The 16144-nt window shown below is 42.9% G+C and overlaps 1 protein-coding gene across 1 annotated transcript in view; it reads right to left on the bottom strand.

Moving 5' to 3' along the window:
* The window catches only part of mkln1 (muskelin 1, intracellular mediator containing kelch motifs), a 168116-nt gene that overhangs the window by 83202 nt on the left and 68770 nt on the right, over positions 1-16144 (bottom strand). The window contains exon 6 of the mRNA XM_060903331.1: positions 2787-2979. Coding sequence (XP_060759314.1) covers positions 2787-2979 — 193 coding nt within the window. The remainder of the gene's footprint in view (positions 1-2786; positions 2980-16144) is intronic.

The raw sequence follows: 16144 nt of genomic DNA, 5'->3' as shown, positions 1-16144 counted from the left end.
ACTTTACAATAGGTTCAACATGTTTCAATGTCGCGCGGGCATATAGTCGAACGCCGACTTGCCGAATTATCTATCTTCCGTAACGTTTTTTCCCCCTTTAAGCTGGTCCCAGTGCTCACGATAATAACGACTACGTAGAGTGATGCACATTATGTAGGTCAGATCGGCTCTGCTTCATCTTCATTAAGCGTTAGCATAGGTTATCTTTCATCACATTCTCAACTCTTATGATGTCTTTGTTTGGTTGGCTGAAACGGAAAGATCCTGATTCTAAATCTTCTTGCACTAAGCTTGCTCGCTCACTTGTCACTACGCGCATGTAGTGCGGCGACAGAGGAGTGCATGTCAGTTAAGTTGCTCTGATTGCCTCAGACCTCCGAGAGGAGTACGGTGGAAAGAAAAGACACATACTGCACATCAGATGAAAGTTAATTTTGTGTAGAATTCAACTAAAAACAAAGATATTCTATTCAATAAACATTTCAGTAACGGAGTGACAAAATAAATGTAAAGTCGGCTCCCAGTGTCAGAAGATTTTGCACAAAAGCAGCTACTTGTGAAATAAATAACATGCAACTTAGGGTGTTTTCACACCTGGTCCCCTTTAAAGGAACCAGACTCGGTCCTCTTTAAGTGGACCAAAAAGTGGACCAACAGAAAAAGAACTCAGTTCTTTTTGTGTTCACACTGTGAATTTATTACAAAGAGGACTGGGTTCTCTTTCTGGTCCAGTTAAGCTTTGATGGGGCCTCAGTCCTCTTTCTGTTCACACCAGGTCCTCTAGAGCCCTCAGACCCCCAGTGCACGGAATTCTGGGTAATTTTCTCTTGAATCAAAATGTCTGCTGCCATGCTTGCCCTGCTGTATTCTTTGATCAAAATAGTGCGGATTAAGGAAAATAAATTTATTATATTATATTTATATATATACGCACACAAAAATATAAACACACACACACACACACATATATTAATATTATATATATTTATATATAATAATATATTTATATATGTTTATATTTATATAAATAAATAAATTATATAGTTATATTATTGTGGCCGACTCGTCAGTCAGTAAGTTCAGAGAACTGTAAAGCGGCTGTGGTAAGTTCCAAAAGGAAGTTGAGTTTCCCTGCTACAGTCACGTGACCAACTACGGCAAACGAAGAAGGTTAAACTACAGTGAAAAAGGCGAAGTGAACCCGGTGCGCTTTTTGTTCACACTGCGCAGATTAGGCGAACCGTACCGTTGATTTTTAGCGAGCCGTACTGAGACCACCTCCTGAGGTGGTCTCAGTTCAGTTCGCTTTAAAGGGGTCTGGATACGGTTGGAGTGTTCACATATGCGCAAAAAATGCTGAATCATCGATCTGAGTTCAGTTAGATGGCTGAAAGGGACCAAGTGTAAAAACACCCTAAGTGGACCAAAAAGTGGACCAACAGAAAAAGAACTCAGTTCTTTTTGTGTTCACACTCAATTTATTACAAAGAGGACTGGGTTCTCTTTCTGGTCCAGTTAAGCTTTGATGGGGCCTCAGTCCTCTTTCTGTTCACACCAGGTCCTCTAGAGCCCTCAGACCCCCAGTGCACGGAATTCTGGGTAATTTTCTCTTGAATCAAAATGTCTGCTGCCATGCTTGCCCTGCTGTATTCTTTGATCAAAATAGTGCAGATTAAGGAAAATATGCGCAGTGCACAATCATTACATTCACTTTTTTATTGTGGCTGACTCAGTCAGTAAAGTTCAGAAAGCGGCTGTGGTAAGTTCCAAAAGTTAGTTGAGTTTCCCTGCTACAGTCACGTGACCAACTACGGCAAACGAAGAAGGTTAAACTACAGTGAAAAAGGCGAAGTGAACCCGGTGCGCTTTTTGTTCACAATGCGCAGATTAGGCGAACCGTACCGTTGATTTTTAGCGAACCGTACTGAGACCACCTCCTGAGGTGGTCTCAGTTCGGTTCGCTTTAAAGGGGTCTGGGTACGGTTGGAGTGTTCACATATGCGCAAAAAATGCTGAGTCATCGATCTGAGTTCGGTTAGATGGCTGAAAGGGACCAAGTGTGAAAACACCCTTAGATGCCAGGAAATGAAATGGCATCTGAGGGGTTTCTTATTTCAAAATTTTCTGGTGCGAGGGGGGACACCCCCCTTCGTGAACCCCCCGGCGACGGCCGCTCAATACTACCGCCGAGCTATAACTTCAGGTAATGGAGAACACTGTTGTGGGTAGGAAATTTAAAGTAATCAGTATAAATCTAAGCGTATCGGCAGGCAGGCAGAGCAAGCGTATTGGGCACGATACGCTAAAACGCTTTGGGGAAAACCATGCGTCAATATTTTACTGTTGAGCTGTTTAACCAGAGTGCACTGCCCGGTGCACTCTTTGTATATTGTGCACTCGTCACACCCTTATTTATTTGCACACTTAGTCCTACGTCTCATACCACGGTCCGAAAGAAAGGGCATTTCATTCCAGTGTACAGAAGTTACATGGAGGAATGACAATAAAACCCTTCCTATCCAGGTGAACAGTGGGAATTTAATGGGTGAGCAAAAACACCCCCCACACACACACACACCTCTGAAGTAAGAAATGGGGAAGAGGGAAAAAAAAAAAAGGCAGATTCACATTTACAACCCACAGTGCTACACTTACACAAAGCCATTTCATTTTTATTCCCACAGCACAAGGAACTTACAAAACCAAGCCACATTATAAAACACCTTGCATCAGGGCTGCTAAATATAAGCTCGGCCACATTTGCACTTAATTAAACAGTGTGTTACCTCTCACAGCTTTATCGATGAGCTCCTCACAAGCGTCAAAGTCTCCACGGAGAACCAGACGCTCGTGGAGGTGTGTGAGCATGGGGTGCTCCAGCGCTATACGCGTCTTCTTCTGCAGCGACTCGAAGGCCTCGGTGTAGTTGTGCTGCCGGAAGTGCTTCAGACACAAACGGATGGCCTCCTGTTCGCGGTACTGCGCAGGAGACAGAAAGGTGTAAACAGTTAGAACGCTGTTTACGCGTCCGGACAGGGCGACTTCTGAAGAGGTCACGCTAGGCTTTGCTTTCACTACACAGTCAGTGAGGACTCGCTCAAAGCACTAGTGTGTTTAAAAAATAATCAGAAAACTATTTACTAAACCTTTGTGTAAAAAACAGTCAGTCATCTGAGAAGGAGCTAATTTAGCATGATGAATCGAGTGCACTGAACTAGAAACTAAACAGAGCAAACCGAGTACTGCATCATCACTGACAAACAAAAAAAAAAATTTAATTACGGATTATACAACAGGAACAAACATTTAAAATGGGGCAAGAGTTCAACTTTTTTTTTAAAATAAAATACGAGGCTTGAAGAAAAAAAAATCTGCTCTTCTTGAAAAACATTCGAAAGGTGTTTTCACACTTTTAAATGCAAATCAGAGCACCTTGCGTGGGTTTTTTTTCTTCCCCATTTTGGACACCTACCAACTTTCCCTGCTCAAACCACAGCTACAGTACCAATCAAGGAGGGTGAAGGCGATCATTAGGGTGCATCACCTGCCCTCACTTTCATAAAATCTGATGTATTTTTGCTCGGGTGTTCCTTTTCACCAATAAAGACATCCTGTAAAATTTTTGATCATATTCAAAAGTCTAATGGTGGCACCATGAGGTTCATTTTTTGCCAAAAAACGCTTATGGCCCTTTTCCACTACCCTTTTTCAGCTCGCTTCAGCCCGACACGGCTCGCGTTTCGACTACCAAAGAACAGCACGACTCGGCTCGCTTCAGCCCTGCTTAGCCCCTAAAACTCGCACCGTTTTGAAGTGGGGCTGAAGCGAGCCAAAGCGAGCCGAGTGAGGCTGGGGGCGTGAGCAGACACTCCCCTGTGCACTGATTGGTGAGGAGGAGTGTCCTCACATGCCCACACACGCCCCGCGAGCACGCTGGGATCTGTAAACACCGTAAACCCGGAAGAAGAAGAATTACAAATTACGAGAATTTCTGAAGCCTTATGCGCCTCGCCTCATCTATACGCTCTTGCCAGTATCTGTTGGCGTTGTCGGTGACAACAAGCCACAGCACCAAGACCAGCAACACTAACGACTCCATGTCCTCCATGTTTATTATTTACTATCCGGGTCGTGAGACTACCGCTTAAAAGATCACTGATGTCACTGTTTGCGCTGCTTAACGACATCACGTGATGTCCACCCACTTTCGCTAACTCCACCCAATGTGTCCACCCACTTCCAGCCAGCACGGTTCAGCGCGGTTGTAGTCGAAATGCAACTCCAACAGCCCCACTCAGCTCGACTCAGCACGGCACGACTCAGCCGCGTTGGTAGTGGAAAAGCGGCATTACACTACGTTCAGACTGCAACCTGAAACGGCCCATATCTAGCCTGGGAAATCCCATGCTGCTTTGCACAATCGTTCCGATCTGAAAAGACAGCATGGAAACTATGGTCCAAAGGCTCGCCTGAGTTAGGGAGCCAATCAGAGAGTGGGGAGGGGTGGAAAGATGGTGACGCGTACTACTCGACAAACGGAAGCTTGTAGTTTATTTGGGACTGTTTACGGATCACATTTAACATGGCGGCGAGCGATACGAACCAAACTTTCGATCAAGCTTTAGACACCGTTCTGAATAGTTTAGAGTGAAAGTTTGTTTTAAAACGGCAGTAATCGTTCGGTGCCATTGTTTTCCTATTTTTGTTTTGCCTTCTCTTTCCTTCTCTTCTTCGTCGCTCTAACTACGTCACCGGGTACAACTGCCATGATTGGCCATGGGCTACATATACGCCAAATGACAGACATTCGCAACGTCCAATAAACGGCCGTTGACAATCGTAAACCACACCTCCCCTACGAGAAATTCAATAGGCGGATTCCAGACCATATTTCACTTGTGATATGGTCTGGTGTTAACCAGAGTAGCCCATATCCGATTTGTTGTGAAATCCGATTTTTTTTGCTAGGCCGTTCACATTACCAATTATATGAGACTTGTATGCGATCTCCAATATGAACGGAAAACGACCCAAAAGTGTCCCGCATGCGCAAATTGACACGTAATAAGCACATCTACGTAATACGTCAACAAAAAAAAAGCGCACTCTTCACGTTTAATGATTTCTTGTTTGTTTGTTTGTTTAATTATCTGGTTAGTGTTAAAGTGTGAGGTCTCGTGTGCGTTTTTGTTTCTGAACTGAAATGAAAACGTGTAGCCTGGTAACGAGGGTTGACTCCTAAATGTCTCTCTAATTTCTATACAAGTGCACTACGTGTTACTAGGAAGTAATGGATTTTTAAACTCTATATAGTGCACTCGAGCTTCAGTAGGCAGTCATTTGGGATACGGCCGCTGTATTACCAAACTCTTAATTCAGGCTTAATAATTTGCACGTATTTATTTCGTCATATTAATAAACTTTTTCTACATTTTTATAAATATTTATTTAGATTGTTTATAGCCAGCTGAATTCTGCAGCTTCTCTCAGCGCTGGCTCAAGGTGCAGAAACACCAGTGCAGTTTGCGATGGAGATGAGGCGAGACCTGGCGATGTGGTTTTTATGGCGGCGGCGGAACTCACACAATAATCTGATTAATGTGGGCAGCAGACTAATGAGACCGAAGGTGTCAAATTACTGGAAATTTCCAGAACAATCTTATAATCTTGTAATACAGGATGGTTTAAGTTATAAATCAGTTATAGAAACTGTTTTATTTAATCAGGCTAACAGATCAACATCCAGGTCCCTACCAAATCCACCATTAGCTTGATCAATTCTATAAAAGTCTATTTAAATTCTGAAAACTGTACAAATGTTGTTGTTTTCCACCAAAGAGGCGGGATTAGCCAACGCAGAATAGTGACGTTTGTCTCTTGTTGATGACGTGTAGGTTGCATGAATGCGACCTGTCCGGTCAGACTGCAGTCGCATGTGAAAATAACGGATACGCATCGGATTTAGGACCACATATCCAAGCGGCCTGGGTCGCATATGAAAAAAATCGGATCTGTGTCGTTCAGATTGTCAATAACAAATCGGATACAGGTCGCATATGGGCAAAAAAATCGGATATGGGTCGTTTCAGGGTGCAGTCTGAACGTAGTCTTATTTTATGTTTTCGCATAAGGTTTGAATCACAATGTTGGACTCCATTTATTGATTTCTTGTGACCCGGAGATCATGTTAAGAACCTTTGCAAGGGATTGAGAAGCATTAATGTGATTCATAATACATTTGTATTGTTTAAAAGTAGTTGAACAATGATTCAATGAACAGCTAAAACTCAAACCGTGCTTGATAATATATTTAGAATATGTACTAAAAATGTGGATCTAAGATATTTGGTATACTCTATACCAGGGGTGGGCAATAATTTTTTCCATGGGGCCACATGAGAAACAGAAAATTTTGCGGAGGGCCGGACCAAAAGGCTGAACTAAATTCTGCATAATATTAATTGTATTTCTTTATATAAAGCAGTAAATAACACTGTTTTACAAGCTGCTAAGACTGCTAAGAGTATGGAAAAAACGAGGTTGCCTTACAAAAAATGTCATTTATTCAATCAAATTTCCCAAAACAATGGTTAACAAAATGTGAACGTTTGTACCATTTTTTTTTCAGTCACATTCACCCCAAAACACAATAAAGACATCACAATATTGTCTTTCTACTCCACATATCAAGCAAAATACATCATATTATAATAATGATGCCGTGTAGGTATCAGATCTACAGATCGGCTCGGGCTCCAGCGCCTGCTGGTGACGGCACACTATGTGATTGGCTGGACCGTTCGAAGGATGACGTACAAGTTTGTGGTTGGTCTGGACAAATTACGGAAGTAGTTATCGCGGGATTAGGTTTCGTGAGATGTCATGTCATGCGCATTGCGTTTTTGTTGAACACAACTTCAAAATAAAAGCAATGCACATTCAGTCCATGCATGAGGTAAAATTAGAAAATATGTTTATTTTGTAATTTCTAATTAACCTTACACGTGCCGGTCAGAATGAACCAAAGGGCCGGATGTGGCCCGCGGGCTGTAAAATGCCCAGGTCTGCTCTATAAGGTGCCGTAATGTTTCATGAAAAGTGATAGAAATTTTGTCATAAGTGTCATAAAATAGCAGCTTTTTCCATAACTTTGAGCTCCTGGTGCCACCATTAAACTTTTGAACTTTGTCAAAATATTTCACCCAGTGTGTTTTCTTACCAAACGGAACATAAAAACAAAAATGCATCATGATCGGAGGAACTTTTCATTTTTAGGGGGCAACTGATGCACCCTAGCGATCATGTGCTTCCAACAAGACGCATGAATCCAACCAATCCTGTTTTTTTTTTCAAACTGCGGCTCGTGCTTCGTCACAGGGAAGGGTTATCCACCCTTTTCTGGTGGATTGACACGAGCGAGAGGACGGCCAATTTTGCTCTCTGGGCTCCTGGCTACAGATGGATGGGGCAACTTTTGGATTCACTACTCTGCTGTTATTTTAACAACCTTGCCAGTCCAAGCTAACGAGCCAGTAATAATTTAGTCTAAGGCAAGCAGGCTGCCAGACCTTTGTCATGATCTAGGCCAGGGGTGTCAAACCTGATCCATAAAGGGCCGTGTGGCTGCAGGTTTTCATTCCAGCCATGCAGCAGCACCCTGATTTGGCTTATTCAATCAACTGACACACCCACCCTTTAATCAAGGGTGGGTGTGGCTGCAAGTATTTGACTGTGTGAAGACAGTTCAGTTGATTGAATGAGCCAAGTCAGGTGTGCTGCTGCATGGCTGGAATGAAAACCTGCAGCCACAAGGCCCTTTATGGATCAGGTTTGACACCCCTGATCTAGGCTATGCAGAGGACAAAAGCAAAAGGTTACATTTGTCATCTCGAGCTAGCTCAAACGCCCACCATATCGACGTTGAAATATCGCAAATTGAAAAAACTACTACTTTTGGCTGCTCCCGTACGTTCGGGGTCACCACGGTGGATCTGCTCTGATTATATCTGGCATAGATTTTACACCGGATGCCCTTCCTGTCGCAACCCTCCCCCAATCCATCCAAGCTCGGGACTGGCACCAAGTATGCACTGGCTTATACAACGCCAGTGGCTGGGTATTCAGGGCTACAATTTTGGCGCGAATCAATTCGCCTGAGTATTCACGTAAATTGTTCCCCAGGCGAATCTCAACGGATTCGCGCAAAATATTCAACGTAATTTTATCATAAAATATCAAAGTAATCGCTTCAACACAAAAAGTCCGCAAACGGTTTCGGTTTCGATAAACAAATGTTCTGCGCATGTGCAAAGTGTTTTTCACTCGCTTGGTGTCGCTTGCATCTAGTCCGCCGAGTACTCGCCAGGTGGCTTTTGTTGTCAAGAATAACAAATTGGCGTACTCCAGCTCAAGTGATAGTCAGCCAAACACCTCGAAATCCGTTGAAAAAAACGAAAAGAATATCGCGGCGCGGTTTACAGGCGTGGGGCCATGACCTACTAGACAATTATGACTTCGAAGACGATTTCACGGTCAAGGCGAGGTGTAAGACATGCAGCCTGCACTATGACAAAATCAAAGCACGGTGGGCATTCTGTTTCATGGTCGATGATCGTCACGCGTATAATGATATACAGGAGTCTGACACACACACACACACACTAGTGCAGTCATTCGGAATCAGAAAGACAAGACCAATGAAATGAATAAATTAGTGCTGTCAAGTGATTAAAATATTTAATCGCGATTAATGTCGCGACAGTCATAGTTAACTCACGATTAATCGCAATTTAATCGCACATTTTTGTCACATAAACCATTGTAATTCTCTTATCAGCATAAAAAAGTGAATGGGCTTGCTTTGTACCAATGGTTTTTTTTTTTATTGCAAAGCATAACACGTCTTGACACAGCCACTACAACGTGAAACCTAAGCCAAGCACCGGCGCGGGGCTAGTAAGAGAACCATGAGTGAAATGATGTACTGTTTGAGTTAGTCTACAGCTCTAATCAGAGAGACAGGTTACACAGTGACGGTAGGCTTGACATGCTTGATTATAATATCAAGTACACTATTATATTAAGTTTAAGTTGTTCGTTGATAAATATTGCATTGAATCTGATTTTTACTGTTTCAGCTCACTTAACACATTTTGTACTTTTACACTTTCTGCCTGTTGATGCATCGCGCTGTCCAATCAGAGGTGGCCAAATTTGCATATTACAGGAAGGATTTCTGGGATAGCATTGAGTTGACAGTTCAGAGGGATCTGGCTTCTTTAGACGCTGTCTTCTTAAAACTGAATAAATATTTAAAAAGAGCCAAATGAGCCAGTCTTTTGAACGGCTCTTTTCAAAGAACGGATCACAAAGATGCGGATCCCATCCAAGAGCCATAAATCCCATCTCTACTAGCGTGCCCTGCCCGCGCTGGTTCTTTGGGGGGTAGGAGGGCAGAGGACTCTGGCTGTGCGGGGCGTGGCATTACAGTCTAGCTGCTATCGGTTTTCTAAGCAAAGTCTCTGTTCCAAGTTCCTGGCAGTTTCAAAAGCTTATGAAAAACCTACATCATGTCACGGAGCATTAATCTCGTGATAAAAAAAATTATCGCCGTTAAAATTGAGTCAAGTTAACGCGATAATAACGCGACATTTTTGACAGCACTAGAATAAATATATGATAAACACGCAAAAATACAGGTTACTGACATGAGAAAAGACAAACAAGATCCTCCACGGCTTGACCCCAGAACGTCACTCAGACAGTGCAAGCTCTACTTCTGCCAGTACTGACTTGTATGCCGTTGTGCATCCTGACCCTGACTCTAGTGTGGCTGCTAGTAGTGGTGATGATTCAGACTCAGCTGTCAGTGACGATGCAGAGTAAACTAAATGATAGTTTGGCATGACCCTGACACGTTGGTGCAGTTAGGTTTCTGACATTCAGATGTTCTCTGTTGCTCAGTTTCTGATGATTAAGGATTGAAATAGAGTGATGTTTGTTACTGTGAACAACTCAGTGTATTGTAATGTTTACTCTAACAGTTACTGTATTTGCGGCAGGCTTTTGAAGACGTTGTCCTTGGCTCCATTCTTCAGTTGTTGACTTGATTAAGGAGTGAAATAAAGTGATGAGTTTGATAGTGTGTATAAATGTGTATTTTAATTACTGTAACCAGAGCCTAATCTAGGAATTTGAAAATAGGGGACAGATCCCTCACTAGTTGTAGAAACAGGGGACAGAAAATATTAACATGGGTAAAAACATCCCTCGTTTGTTCCAGTTAGTGGGGACAGAAAAATAAGCAATACATTGGTAGATATTTTCACGAGTACATCTATAAACAGAACAGCTTTATTAATCTTTACTTTTAGAATATCATTAACATAATACTATATTGAACTTTCAACAAGAAAAATTAAACAAATTACTCAAAAAAAAAAAAAAACTAGCAATCATGTAGAATGTGTAAGATTACCAGGACTACAAAAATGCAGAAAAATAGGCTTTACTTATCCAAATGCACCTGTTGGTTGAAAAGTTAAAGTGCAGAGAACCTCACAGCACAACATGAAGTTACCTTAAAATAGAATATAAATGCCTCAGCTTTCATGTAAGAAAAAAAAAACCTATTAATCCTAGTACTGTGTGCAGGCAGTCTCTCCTGAAGACTAAATTAAACAATAATTATAAACTAATAAAATAAATGGCTCAGGCTTCATAGAAGAAAAAAAAACAATTTGAACAGAATCTCACAGTATGATGCTGAAGCTGCCTAAACAATGGAAAATAAAATACCATTTTGGCAAAAATGTTGGCAGCCATTAATTTCTTGTATAAAGTAAAAAAAAAAAATAAAGTGCACACAGTCCTTCACTGTAAACATCATGCAATGTTGCCAGATACTGCTGACGTTTTCCAGCCTAAATATATGTTCAAAACCCGCCAAAATGCACTTAAAACCACCCAATCTGGCAACACTGCGCACATGCTGCTTCTCTTGAACGTATACACGGAAGTAAGGCGGAAGGTAGTTTGTTGACGTCACCGCAAGACGATGCCAATTGGTCAAATTTGCGGGAAAGTTGCAGTGATTGGATACAATTGCAACACCGCCCTGAATTCGCGGGGATTGGTTGAATTTGCGTTCATGTTGCAAATCGCGAAATCCCGGAGGCTCTGAATGTTATGTTTGGATGAGACAGAACGATATGTCGTGTGCTTTTGGGTATTTTTAAAACACTTCACACGACTGGGTTGAGATACACTGTCTTCTGGTTCAGTGACCAATGATGTAATAGTTCACAAAACTGTTTTACCCGCTAAATAAACCATTCGGAATACTTCGGTCCTTTCCGATTGGTGTGTAAACAACGCTATATTTACCGCAGTGCTTGCTAGCGGGTGCTGACAAATTGATGCGCACAAGATTCAGTAAAACGCGACTACACGCTCTCTACTTATAAATGCGCGACAAAATGAACAGATACGCGATATCACTCTCGCGCCCAAAAAGTGGATGTGCGACAGACAGATAAAAAACGCGCATTATCGCGTATTACACGCCCTAGATTAGGCTCTGGTAACTGGTACTGTATTTGTGGTTTGAGGGCGGAGTTGGAGGCCAACTGACTGCCTGTGAAAAGAATTCAAACTCGTACACACAGTCGCAACAAACACAAGTTGTTGAAATTATTTTATTGGATTCTCAGGATTCTCGCAAAACAGTTTTGCAAGAATCTAAACAGATTCCTGCAAATTTTCACAAAATTCTAGCCCTGGTATTTTTACCCAATCTTTGAACTGCGGGGGAAACCGGGGCACCCAGAAGAACCCACACAGGCACGGGGAGAACAAGAAAGGCCTCCGTCGGCCATGAGGTTCAAACCCGGAACCTTCTTGCTGTGAGGCGACAGTGCTAACCACTACACTGCTGTGTCGCCCCAAACTGAACATGCACCAAAAACCCTTGTTCGCTCGCAAGATACACGGGACTGTTGTTCTACCGGTGCTGTATTGCTTATCCAGACGTGCTACCTGATTGGTCGGAAGATTAAAGGGGAACAGAGGGCAATATATAGAGTAAATATAACAATAAAACACACATTGACGAACCTTATTCAAGACTTACAAAAGTTTTTTGTTCCAAGGTTGGAAAGTTATAGTGTTTTGAAAGTAGCTCGAGCAAACTATTTCCGCAGTTTGAACAGCCCGCCATGATATTAATTTTATCCAATCAGAATGCACGTTCATTTTCTCTGCGTAACACTCATGACGTATGTATGTGCCCAGTTGTGTTGGCTCATTGAGGTTGGGAATAGCACGTGTGAAATACCCGTTTCTGCCTCTTGCGACGATTTCGCAAGTCCACGGGTGGCGCCTATCTCATTACAGCAAATAAATTCTGCTGGACTCGTGAGCAACTCCACGTTACATTTTCCGCACGAGCACCACGCCGTGTCACCTGCACGCAGACGCTCTGCCCCACGCTCGCCATGCCCATGGTCAGCATCAGTCTCATTCTCGCCGTCATCCGAGCTTTCTTCTCTTATTTCATCACCGGAGTCGAGAGTACCTCTCCTAGGTTCAAACTGGTACCCTTCTAAGCCATAGCCTGCTTGCAGTGTGTCTTGCGGGATCTCTTCGTATGATTCGACAGAGCTGTCGCTTTTTCACTTGATGCGCCCGACGCCATGATTACACGCTTATCTCCTCTATTTCGGAGAGTTCCGCTAGTGCAGTGGGTAGCGCTGACGTCACGGTCTTTTAAAAATGGCGACTCTTGTGCGGTTTAGCGTATAAATATTATATTTACAATTACCAAGATATTTCGTTGTTTTCTAGTATATAAATTTGATAGAATACTTAAGAATACGTTACTTTGTCACATCAGTAACCGTATATATTATATTTTGTGCCCCTTTAAAAAGAAGAAGTGGCACAACAAAAGTATTCACCCTATCAAATCGCTAGTTCGAAACTTGACGATGCCACAGCCACACATGGCCGGGAGCCCAAAAGTGTTAAACTGATACCGCTAGCCAATCTGTCATAAGGAAGTAGAGGACGCCACTTCCCTCTGAAGAAGCACGCGATCGCCTTCGCCCTCCCTGGTTGGTAGCGGTCATGTGATAGCGGAGACCGGTCTAGTGGGTCTCTTGGAAGAAAATTAGGAAGGGAAGCAACTGAATATGTAAAACATTATTCCAGCAATGGAGGGGAAAATTTAAAAAAAAAAAAAAATTAGATAATAATGCTGCGTTATTCAGATAACCGTCTTCGGCAGACCGTTACTCATTCAGCTCTTTTCTTCGCTCGTCTTTGAGTTACACATCACGTGCAAGACTGGGCAAAGTAATAAAGGGATTATGCATCCAAATGTAAATAATACACGATTCAGCACAGATATCCGACAGTAATCAGATTACAGAAACAAGGTGACTTTTTAATTTCAACTGAAATTAAGAATACTGCATTTAGAATACAGGTTAGTCAGTATTTAAAAAGATGTGTCGGGGCCTGAGGAGAGCCTGTGAATGAAAAAGCAAGTTCTGCACTGTTGCCATCAAAGGGACGAACCTGCAGCAGACCTGCGACGCAAAAGGTTTTTCAGTCACGTCACAAGAACTGGCAGCGCAATTCACAGCATGTAGTCGGATAAAAGCGGTGGTTGCATTAGACTTTTTCACTGTCCGTCATTTTGACGGACAGGGTCGTAAAAATTCCGTCATTGTCCATTATTATCTCTCATTTTATTTTAGCTTTTAAATGACAATGTATATAGGCTATAAATGCTATATACACTAATGGCCCTTTTCCACTACCCTTTTTCAGCTCACTTCAGCTCGCTTCAGCTCACTTCAGCCCGACACGGCTCACGTTTCGACTACCAAAAACCAGCACGACTCGGCTCGCTTCAGCCCTGCTTAGCCCCTAAAACTCGCACCGTTTTGGAGTGGGGCTGAAGCGAGCCAAGCCGTGCCGAGTGAGGTTGGGGGCGTGAGCAGACACTCCCCTGTGCACTGATTGGTGAGGAGGAGTGTCCTCACATGCCCACACACGCCCCGCGAGCACGCTGGGATCTGTAAACACCGTAAACCCGGAAGAAGAATAATTACGAATTACGAGAATTTCTGAAGCCTTATGCGCCTCGCCTCATCTATACGCTCTTGCCAGTATCTGTCCGCGTTGTCGGTGACAACAAGCCACAGCACCAAGACCAGCAACACTAACGACTCCATGTTTAGTGTTTACTCTCCGGGTCGTGAGACTACCGCTTAAAAGCTCACTGATGTCACTGTTTGCGCTGCTTAACGACATCACCTGACGTCCACCCACTTTCGCTAACTCCACCCAATGTGTCCACCCACTTCCAGCCAGCACGGTTCAGCGCGGTTGTAGTCGAAATGCAACTCCAACAGCCCCGCTCAGCTCGACTCAGCACGGCACGGCTCAGCCCGACTCAGACGCGTTTGTAGTGGAAAAGAGGCATAAGTAACTTTAAAAACGCACATTGATAAAACTTGCTGAATTCGTGCTGAATTTATCTCAAGAAGAAAAGAAATATATCACAATGGAAAAATAACTTCGTTCCGCCCGAATAAGTTCCAAATCTGTGCTCAAATCAGAATTTAAGGGAGTTGTACTCAATAACGTACAATATGACTCGGGTAGTCAATGACATGGACAGGCTTTAATTTTCAAACAAATTTTGCATACACTGTACACACACACAATCTTGCCTATAAATACCCGGGGGAAATGATGGGAAAATTGTCATTATTGAAGATGCCACGCCTAAGCCAAAATCAACGTGAACAGGCCATCAGGATGTTGCGTGCCGGAAGTACACAGACAGAGGTCGCCCAGCACTTCGGTGTTCATCATTCGACCATTTCCCGTTTGAGTCAGCGTTACAGACAGACAGGGAGCACCAGGGATCGTCCACGCCCTGGTCAGCCTCGAGTCACGACGCCAGTTCAGGATCAGCACATCAGGCTAGCTCACCTCCGTGACAGATCCCTGACACCCTCAGTCACTGCTGCTGAGACCCCTGGACGACACAGACCCAGAATCTCCAGCATGACGGTCCGAACATGGACCAACTGTCACTTTGAATTTTTTTATTGTGAATTAATTCTTGAGTTTGACAATAAATGTCCTTTATCGATGTTTCAAGATGTGTGTGCACTACATACAATATCATAAATTTCAAATATATGCATGGATCTAAAGTGATATCGTGTTGAATTCCATTGTGTGTTTTTAAAGTTACTTAGTATATTTAATAACTTGTGTTTTCATGGACTCATTTTCATTTAAAAATTAATTCGCAGAACAAGCTTGTATTATTTAATCATTTATTTATGATGCAAAAAGATGAACAGAGATTCTGACGTTCGGTCACTTGTGAACCCATTTTCCCTCCGCTAAAAACATTGCGGCTGTTGAGCCTTAACGAGCATATGAACAATGTTATTTTACAACGTAGCAAGACAATTGCAGTTCAAATATGAACAGTCCACTACAACGATTTAAGTGACGATCTAATTTGACCTGTTTGCGTGAGCTCAAACCTTCCTTCTGGCCCGCATGGATTTAAATTGGGAGCTCGCTTGTGCATAATCAGAGTCGTCAATGGAGACTGCTGCCGAGGCAATTGTCATTAAATTTTGCGTCTTTGCCTCGGACAGACGACTTCTCATTGACGTTTTAATTTTATTCTGAAGGCTGAACCCGCGCTCTGCTGCGACACTGCAGACTGGAATAACCAGCACCACTTCAGCCAAAGTTCTGAAGTCGGGAAACATTTCTCCCAGGGAAGTGATCAGAAGCCGGCAAGAGCCTCGGCTCGGCGGAGCCTGGAACCTGACACGGAAGGTCTTAAATAAAACGAAGTTATGTTTAAATTAGTGCTGTCAAGCGATTAAAATATTTAATCGCGATTAATGTCGCGACTGTCATAGTTAACTCGCGATTAATCGCAATTTAATCGCACATTTTTGTCACATGAAAAACCATTGTAATTCTCTTATCAGCATAAAAAAGTGAATGGGCTTGCTCACTGTTCGAACTACGGGGGTACTCGGGGGATCCGAGATCCCCTGAAACAGACATGAGATCCCTTGAAAACATGATTTGGGAA

The sequence above is a fragment of the Neoarius graeffei genome, chromosome 21 (assembly GCF_027579695.1).
Source record: "Neoarius graeffei isolate fNeoGra1 chromosome 21, fNeoGra1.pri, whole genome shotgun sequence".
Classification (NCBI taxonomy): Eukaryota; Metazoa; Chordata; class Actinopteri; order Siluriformes; family Ariidae; genus Neoarius; species Neoarius graeffei.
The sequence above is the reverse complement of the archived record's forward strand: the minus strand, read 5'-3'. Positions and strand labels throughout refer to the sequence as shown.